The sequence below is a fragment of the Penaeus monodon genome, chromosome 1 (genome assembly GCF_015228065.2).
Source record: "Penaeus monodon isolate SGIC_2016 chromosome 1, NSTDA_Pmon_1, whole genome shotgun sequence".
NCBI lineage: Eukaryota > Metazoa > Arthropoda > Malacostraca > Decapoda > Penaeidae > Penaeus > Penaeus monodon.
This window is the reverse complement of record NC_051386.1, coordinates 10,333,555-10,343,554: the sequence shown is the minus strand read 5'-3', so window position 1 is coordinate 10,343,554 and position 10,000 is coordinate 10,333,555. Positions and strand designations below refer to the sequence as shown.

Genomic DNA, 10,000 nt, shown 5'->3' with positions numbered 1-10,000 from the left:
AAAAAAACAGCCAAACCCACACCATATCTTCCACTTCGAGAAACTAAACGAACCCCCACATAAGTACCACAAGTAAACGCCTATCCGTGGGTGCTTTCGCCATGGCATCTATAAAGAGGGAGGGAAGCCAACGCCGCCTCCATATATGCAGCACGAGTCAGTTAGCAAGTGTGTGGAAGCAAGAGAGAAGCGCTGAGCTAGGTTTCTCGAAGAGGGGATCTACTTTTACACTCAAACGAGTTAAATCCAGTTGTGTTTGTTTCCACGCCCGCATTACAGGTTTGAATTATAGCCTGGAAGCGCGAAACGTCTGATTCTGCGCACTGACGACCGGTTTTTTGACATTCTAAATCATAATACTCACCGACATACCGAATAAGAAGAACACACATTAATTAATTACAAACCTGTGTCACTGATTACGGAACACCAAGCCTATCGCATCTCACAGATAAGCCAGATCAAGTGACGTTTCGTTATCAGCTTATCTCCCGAGATGCGCCTCTTCGGCTGGGACACGTGGAGGGGGTCATTCCGTGGGCAGCCCTCGCCCAGTGACCTCGAGACCTGCGCTGACCTCGAAGAAGAGGACATGAACCTCACACCTGAGCGTCAACAGATCCTCAGCCAGGTAAGCTGTGTTGTGGGAAACCTTAGAGAACCCTGGGAATAAATGGGTTTACTTGGGTGTGAGGTGAGGGAGGGAGGAAAAGGTATAAAATTGATTGGTTGGTAGATTGTGTTGCAGGCGAATCGTATGGTTGACAACGACCTGGAAAATATGGGTTTGCAAGCAGAAATGTTATTAGCAGAACGCAGGATTGTGAGAGGGAATTGCAATTTAAAAGTGAGGTGGAAAAGTGGGCTAACGAGAGGAATCTGTGAATGGCTGCCGTGATGTACAAATGATAATTTTATATGCTGTCCATCTTGCCACTTTTCTATATGAGTTATTTTGATGTTGAATGATGACGGGTGGTTGTGGACTGTAAAATACAGTGTGTGAATAGAGATCAGGCTGTAACAGCTGCCATGAATTTTATCTCATGAATACCGAAAATAAGCTTGACGTGTTTTATGGCGGGTTAGCATTATACGCCCACAGTTTACGAGTTCGTTACTCAATACGAAGTCGATACTCTGACAGATGTATGACACAGTAACCGAGTCGTCTGTTCGTAGTGCTGATGGGTGTGTGGAAACTTAAAACGCAAATCATTGATAGGCCTAATATCACGATAGGATAAGGATTACCCATTGTTCGTGACTGCATAAATTCAATGGGAATCATTTGTCTGTAGAGTCACGCCGCCTTTGTAGTTGTACATTTTACCGTTTACTATAAATACGAGGGTGTGTGTGTCTTTTCAGTCCAACTTGCTTTGCAGCTCGTATTGATCGGGCCTGTCAAGTTGCACCGTTGTTAGTTTAAATTCCCGCTTTTCGAATGTAATTTTGGGACCTAGCATCTCTTTTTTTTACCGAAGAAATATCCGCACAGGATTCTACCGACCAAATAAAGCATACTGTCAACACAGTGTTCCCCCACGTGACACAAGGGAGAAGAAAATAAAGGATACGACAAAGAGTAACCAGCAACTCGCAGCACGTGGTGGCGCGGGACCTCATAACCTTGGCAGGTGAGGGCGGGGCCAATGCCAAGGGCTAAGCATGTGTGTGTCTTTGTGGAGTACAGATGTGCCAGCACTGCCCGACTCCGAGGGAAGGGGTTGTTTCGAAAAAAATATGCGTTGTCTGCTTTTAGAATGAGTGTGTTTACCTGGGCGATCTCTGTGATTATATTTGTCATATCTCAAGGTCTTGCTGTTTTGTCATTGTCTTTGTTTTTTTCCCCGTTCTCTCTCTCTCTCTCTCTCTCTCTCTCTCTCTCTCTCTCTCTCTCTCTCTCTCTCTCTCTCTCTCTCTCTCTCTCTCTCTCTCTCTTTCTCTCTCTGTCTCTCCCCTCCCCCCCCTCCCCCTCCCTCTCTCCCCGCTCCTCTCCTCTCAACTCCCCTCTCTTTGTCTTTCTCTTCTCTCTCTCTCTCTCTCTCTCTCTCTTCTCTTTCTCCGCTCTCTCTCTGTCACTTGCATCCCTCTACCCTTCCCTCTCGCTCTCCTTCTCCCTATCCCCTCCCTCCTCCTCCCTCCCTCCCTCCCTCACCTCCCGTCGCCTCCGCTCCTTTCCCTCTCTCTCTCTCTCTTCTCTCGTCTCTCTCGTCTCTCTCTCTCAGTCCTCTCTCTCCTCTCCTCTATATATATAATATTATTATAATATATTAGTATATATCTTCTCTCCCTCCCCTTCCTCTCTTCCTCTCTCTCTCCTCTCTCTCTCTCTCCTCTCCTCCTCTCCTCTCTCATCTCGTCTCTCTCTCTCTTCCTCCTCCTCCCTACCCTCCCTCACCTCCCCGTCTCCCTCACTCACTCACCTCACTCTACATCCCTCCCTCACTCCTCCCTCCCTCCCTCCCTCCCTCCCCCTCCCTTTTCTCCTCTCCTTCACTCCCCTCTCTCTCTCTATCTCCTCTCTCTGTCTCACTCGCTCCTCTCTCTTCTCCTTCTCCCTCTCGCTCTCCCTCTCCCTCTCCCTCTCCATCCCCTCTCTCTCTCTCTCTCTCTCTCTCTCTCCATGCTGCCCTCTTCCTCTCCCCTCCCTTCTCTCTCCCTCTCCTTATGTCACTCTTTCTCCCTCTCCCTCTTCCTCTTCCTCTCTCTCATTCTTCCCCTCCCCTCTCCTCCCTCTTCCTCTCTATCTCCCTCTCCCTCTTCCTCACAATCTCCCTCTCCCTCTCCTCACTCCTTTTCCTTCTCCCTCTCCTTCCCTTCTTCTTCATCTTCTTCATCTTTTTCTTTCTTTTTTCTTTTTCTTTTCTTTTTATCTTTCTTCTTCTTTCTTTCTTTTTCTTTTTTTCTTTTTTCTTTTTTTCTTTTCTTTTCTCTTTTCTTTTTCCTTTTTCTTTTCTTTTCTTTTTCTTCTTCTTTCTTCTTCTTCTTCTTCTTCTTCTTCTCTCCTCCTCCTCTCCTCCTCCTCCTCATCCTCCCCTCCTCCTCCTCCTCCTCCTCCCTCCTCCCTCTCCCCCTCCCCCTCCCTCTCCCTCTCCCTCTCCCTCTCCCTCTCTCCTTCCCTTTCCCTCTGCAAGTCTTTCTCCCTCTTTCTCATCCACCAATTTCTCAAACATTTACGCGCAATAGTTTAGTTTGTGGATGTAAAGATACCGGAAACCTTCTCCATGTAGATTTTGTTATCTGTCCTCTTGCCATTTAAACGTTTGACTATTTTCTTCATTCGTTTATTCATAACGTAATTATCTTTCCAGTTAAGCCTATCAGATAATAACTATCTTAATAATGGGCGCAACCAAAGTTTGTCCATGCATCTACATGTCTTTATATCTGTCTCTCTGTATCTATCTATCTATCTATATATCTATTTTCCCCACTCTTCATCAACCACTCATTAATTCATCAATTTTTTCCATTGTATAACTTGATTTCTAATGGGAATGTCATAGCTCCACAAAATTTCCCCTGTCACTCATCACCGCGTTGTTATTCCGACCTAAAGATGGTCTCCTTAACATATGCATTAAATTACACTTGAACATTATAAGAATCTCCAAGACTGTCGTTGCATGTGTGAGACAAGAGGTGATTCCAAAGCAGTGTTCCTCTCTAAGCGTGAACACCAGGAGACAGGGTCTAGAGAAAAGTGGCTTTAGGCTTTAACCCTTGTGTAGAAAGTCCTGTCTGCCGCGGTGTCGAAAAACAGTGAATTAAAACAGCAAAGGGAAGATCAGGAAACCACACGGATTTACCAGATGGTATTGGTAGTATGTTTTTCACAAGTTGTTTTATTTACTCATTTCAGCAGGAGTCTTCGACTGTAATAGTGGATAATGTCTATAAGCTTTGTAAATATCGTATTTATAGTCGAACAAGCTGGTTCCCTTAGTTCGCAGTGTTGTTCGTTGTTCCATTAATAGTGAAAATGAAGAATACTTATACATTGTTTTCTAGGAAATATGTAGGCTTAATTTCTGTGTATGAATCACAAGAGTCATGTTGGGCCTACAGTCAGGCAAGGGGATAGGCACACAGATAGACCGATCAATAGAGAGTGAAATATTGGTAGCGGGATTTCGAAAACGGATATTGTGTAAGCTGCTATTTTTAGAAATATGCCTCCCCCATCTCTCTCATTCTCTCTCTCTCTCTCTCTCTCTCTCTCTCTCTCTCTCTCTCTCTCTCTCTCTCTCTCTCTCTCTCTCTCTCTCTCTCTCTCTCTCTCTCTCTCTCTCTCTCTCTCTTCTCTCTTACCTTTCTCTCGCATTTTCACTCACTTTTTGTTCTCTCTCTCTCGCCTTCCCACCCGCCTTCCTTCCCTCATATTCTAAGACGGTTAACACGTCAGAGATGTGACTTACCGTGGGCTAAATATCTATTAAAACTCATTACCTATGATAGTCCATCATATAATCACCAAGTACACATGCTCGTCTCATTTGACTTGATGCCTCTTCGGTATTTTATCCAAACGCAAGTATCTTAAAATCTTAATAGCCTTTTACGAGGCTTAACTGTTCATTAGAATCATTACCTCGTAGACTCCAAGGGCTCCGCGACGTAACCTATCGAAGACGACTGAGATTCCGAGCGAGTCATGTTATAAGGTCACTTGTAAAGAAAATAAACACATACTCTACATATCTACACGCGTTGCTGGCTCAAGTCACCTTGCTTTGGGCGTCAAGAGTGCACGCGCACCGAGTCGTGATTCAGTATTTAGTAAAAACCTCGGCCGCCGAGTTAAGTAATCCGGGCGAGAAATGCACTCGGATTAGAGCCAAGTGGGAGAGTACTTCATTTTGCATCATCATGGTTCTCTATGCTGCCTTGGTTATTTACGAAGATATATTAGAGTGACACAGTATTCTGGTTAATTAGGTTATGGTGCTGTTTGCTGGTCATCATTTTCAGCCGTTAGGTACTTTAAAAGGCGTTAAGTTGTCACGTTAGGTAAATTGTTCTAGCAAATAGATTTACACACTCCCATCCTGTTTGAAAAAAACGTTTACTCAGGAGCTGAAGAAAAAATATTCAAGGATCTTTGAAGGAATTCTTTGTCATGTTTGCTCTTCATCAGTCCGTTACAAAACCTACATTGCGCTTCCGTACAGCATGTCTTGCCACAGCGTACCTTTTGAACATTAATTAAGAACACCGGGGATCAGAAACTACCGTGGTATTAAGATAAGATTGAACATAATTGATAATAGATAACGGAGAGGACCTTCAGCAATAACAAAACAAAACACCAGTAATTTTATATAAGGAAGAGGATTCTTGAGAGCGACCAAGGAAGACACCGCGAAGCCGATATCAATAGAAATGGGGACACATGCATTAAGATACAGTACGCTACCGGGTCTGCATTGCTATGGCTTACATCAAGCGACCTGAGGGTGCGAGAGGGTTGTACTAATGCTGAGCTAAATCTTGTCTGCAAGTCGAACATATATATATATATATATATATATATATATATATATATATATATATATATATATATATATATATTATTTTTTATTTTATTTATTTTTTTTACCACATCCCCTCCCATCACTCTCCACACACACACACTCTCACATCACACACCACCACCCTATATTATATATCTATCTATATCTTATCTCTCTTTCTACCATTTCTCTCTCACCACTCACCACACACATCCACCACCACACATCACACACACACACACACTCACACACACACATTTTTATTCTCATCTTTTCATATACTATCATCATATTATTATTCTACTTTATTATCTCTCTCTCTCTCTCTCTCTCTCTCTCTCGCTACGGAAGGAGGCGAAAGCAGCGACGTGGTGAGGGAATGTGCGAATCGTAGTGACATTGCAGGACGGGTTACAAGAGAAGTGGCGGAAGTATGTCTGACCGCAAGCTTTTGTGCAACTGCATTGGAAACGGGGGTGGGGGGTGGGGGGCGTAGAGAAAGGAAATGGAGACGACAGGGGGAGAAGGAGAAGGAGAAGGATATGGAAAAGGGGATGAGTAGGAAAAGGAAAGGCAGAAGCTGTTGAAGTTGAGGGGTGAGTTGTAGGAAGAGGTAGAGTAAGAGAAAGAGGTAGATTGCTTACAAACATACATATATGTAGACATGTATTATGAATTGTGTGTTCATAATATATAATATATATATATATATATATATATATATAATATTATTATATATATAGAATTATATATGTGTGCGTATGTATGTGTACATAAATATAACCATATGTATATATATATAATGTATGTATATATAAATATAGCTATATATATATGTATATATATTTTTTATATTTGTATATATATATATATATGTATATACATGTGTGTGTGTGTGTGTGTGTGTGCGTGCGTGCGTGCGTGCGCGCGCATGCTATTGTAATGTCAAAGTGTGTGGCGCCCTTGAGACCACCTGATGATATACAAGACCTTCACCATACCTATCATTAAGTAGGCCTATTTCAGAAGGTTATGCTTCCAGTGGCTAAGAATCTCTGGTTGAAAATGAGGGTCAATACGCCATGATGAAAAGGGGGGGGAGGGAGAGAAAACGGAGGAGAATGAAAGAGAATCATAAAAAGTTAGGTTAGGAGGTTAGTGGCCTGTCAGTTGATATCTTGTCTGTGATAAAATGGCGATTGTTTTGTATTCAACAAGGTGGTGCCCCGTGCGTCCAGGAAGGCTGGGGTTTGGTCCGGTGTGTGTTGTGTGTGTGTGTGTGTGTGTGTGTGTGTGTGTGTGTGTGTGTGTGTGTGTGTGTGTGTGTGTGTGTGTGTGTGTGTCTGACAGTCTATCCGTGTGTCTGCTTGTGTGTGTCTTTACATATATGTGTTTGTACTCTTGCGTTCCTGTTTACTCGCACGTGCATGAATATATGTGTGTGTACTTTTCTATTTATAAGTTTAGGTATATTTGTCTGTGCGTTTTTGTATGTTGATATACAGATCATGCACGTGTGGGTTGGTTAGGGAGCACAAAGGAACAGGCGGTGCATCGAAATTCTTCGTTAGGAAGGAAAAAAAGAGAATTCCGTTTTCTTTATTAGATATTAGGCAGACAGCCAGTCAATCAGACAGTCAGTCAGACAGTCAGTCAATCAGACAGTCAGTCAGACAGTCAGTCAGTCAGTCAATCAGTCAGTCAATCAGCTCCATCATCAGACAGTCAGTCAATCGGGTCAGTCGACAGTCAGTCCAGACAGTCAGTCAGACAGACAGACAGTCAGTTCAATCAGTCAGACAGTCAATCAGTCAGCCAGTCAGTCAATCATGTCAGACAGTCTCAGTCAGCCAGTCAGGTCAGTCAAACGCAGACTGGTCAAGAATACGAAGAAGTCCTCTAGGACAGGCGCAAGTAGAAGGAAGGACAGAGTCCAGAGGTCTACAGCTAGTCATCCCATTCAGACGGAATACATCGGTTGTTCCTCTCCACTCCCTCTAGTCTCTCTCTCCGCCTCGCTTTTCCTCTCTCTTCTCTCTCCTCATTTCTCCTCTCTTCATTCCTCATCTTCCTCTTCCTCTCACATCGTCCTCTCTCGTCTCTCTCTCGTCCTCCTCTCTCCTCTCCTCCTCCTGTCTCTCTTTCTCTACTCTCTCTGTGTCTATTTCTCCTCTCTCTATGTCTCTCTCTCTCTCTCTCCTCTCTCTCTCTCTTCTCTCTCTCTCTCCTCTTCTCTCTCTCTCTCTCTCTCTCCTCTTCTCTCTCTCTCTCCTCTTCTCTCTCTCTCTCTCTCTCTTCTCTCTCTCTCTCTCTCTCTCTCTCTCTCTCTCTCTTCTCTCTCTTTCTCTCTCTTTCTCTCTCTCTCTTCTCTCTCTCTTCTCTCTCTCATCTTTCTCTCTCTCTTCTCTCTCTCTTTCTTCTCTCCCCTTTTCTCTCTCTCTCTTCCTCTCTCTCTCTCTCTCTCTCTTCTCCTCTCTCTCTCTCTCTCCTCTCTCTCTCTCTCTCTCTCTTTCTCTCTCTCTCTTTTCTTTCCCTCTCTCTCTCTCTCTCTCCTCTCTCTCTCTCTCTCTCTCTCTTCCTCTCTCTCTCTCTCCTCTCTCCCTCTCCTCTCTCTCTCTCTCCTCTCTCTCTTTCTCTCTCCTCTCTCTCTCTCTCTCTCTCTCTCTCTCTCTCTCTTCTCTCTCTCCCCTCTTTTCTCCTCTCTCTCTCTTTCCTCTCTCTCTCTCTTTCTCTCTCTACACACTCCCACACACACACACACAGCACACACCACACACACACACACACTACACACACACACACACTCTCTCTCTTCTCTCTCTCTCTCGTCTCTCTCCTCTCTCTCTCTCCTCTCTCTCTCTCTCTCTCCTCTCTCTTCTCTCCTCTCCTCTCTCTCTCCTCTTTCTCCTCTCTCCTCTCTCTTTCTCTCTCTTTCGCTCTCTTTTCTCTCTCTATTTCTCTCTCTATATATACGCACACACACACACACACATTATATATATATATTATATATATTATATAATATATATATATATATATATATATATATATATATATTACACACATACACACACATACACATAAACATACCACACCACACCACACACAAAACACACAACACACAACCACACACACAACACACACACACCACACACACACCACACAACACACACAACTACATATATATATATATATATAATATATATATATATATATATATATATATATATATATAGAGAGAGAGAGAGAGAGAGAGAGAGAGAGAGAGAGGGAGAGAGAGAGAGAAGACAGAGAAGTAAAATAGACTTTTTGTTAGTAATGTTAGTACTTTCTACTCTAGACTGATGTCATTACAAAGTGGTTATGGTGTGACAATCACCTGATTTCGTCGAGAGTCAGGGGAGAGCTGTGAAAGTAGTATACACACACACACACACACACACACACACACACACACACACACACACACAACACACATATATATATATATATATATATATATATATTTACATATATATATTATATATATATATATATATATATTAGTATATATTTATGTAGTTATTATACCCTTATATATGTGTGTGTGTGTGTGTGTGTGTGTGTGTGTGTGTATGTGTGTATGTATGTATGTATGTATGTATGTATGTATGTATGTATGTATATGTTATTACGTGCACACGGTTAAAAAAAGAGCTCAGTCATCTGAGTTATTTTCGTTTCATTGTGAGTTTTACAATAATATATATATTTTTTAAGATTTTATGTTTCGTTATCGTTTGCGAAATAGTGAAAGGGAATCAAAGATGTTGTTGCAGCAAACGGTATTTGGAGATCGATGGCTGTCTGGTTGAGAATGAATAAAGAAGAAGGTAAAAATGGATAAAAAAGGTGGAAGACAGCGAGGTGGAGGAGGTGGAGGGGGAGGGGATTGAGATGGTGGTGGTGGTGGAGGAGGTGGAAGTGATGGTGGAGGTGGTGGAAGTGGTGGAGGAAGTGGAAGTGATGGTGGAGGTGGTGGAGGAGGAAGAGGTGGAGGAGGAAGAGGTGGAGGAAGAAGAGGTAGAGGAAGAGGTGGAGGGGGAAGAGGTGGAGGAAGAAGAGGAGGAGGAAGAAGAGGAGGAGGAAGAGGAGGATGAAGAAGAGGAAGATGAAGAAGAGGAGAAGAAGAAAAGAAGAAGAGAAGAGATTAGAGGAGAAGAGAGAGAGGGCGAACAATGGGGCGAAAAGGAGATGGGAGAAGGAGAATAAAAAAATAAAGATAAGAGGGGGGGAGGGAGAGTGTAACAAGTTTCTTCCATCTGAACGAAAATTGAGCATGACTTCAGCATGACTTCACCCCAATTTTTTTTTTTTTTTTTTCTATTTGTTACCTATAAGGAAATGAATAGTCACTGCTTTCTCTGCCTATATATTAAAGTTACGTGACACAGAAGTAATCACGTGGATGATAAATTTCACTAACCAAGAAAATCATGTAA

The 10,000-nt window shown here is 42.9% G+C and overlaps 1 protein-coding gene across 1 annotated transcript in view; it reads left to right on the top strand.

The window, feature by feature from the left end:
* The first annotated feature begins 131 nt into the window (after window positions 1-131).
* LOC119589959 overlaps window positions 132-10,000 on the top strand; it is a 58,619-nt gene continuing 48,750 nt past the window's right edge. Inside the window, exon 1 of the mRNA XM_037938679.1 lies at window positions 132-631. Coding sequence (XP_037794607.1) covers window positions 497-631 — 135 coding nt within the window. The 5' untranslated portion in view covers window positions 132-496. The remainder of the gene's footprint in view (window positions 632-10,000) is intronic.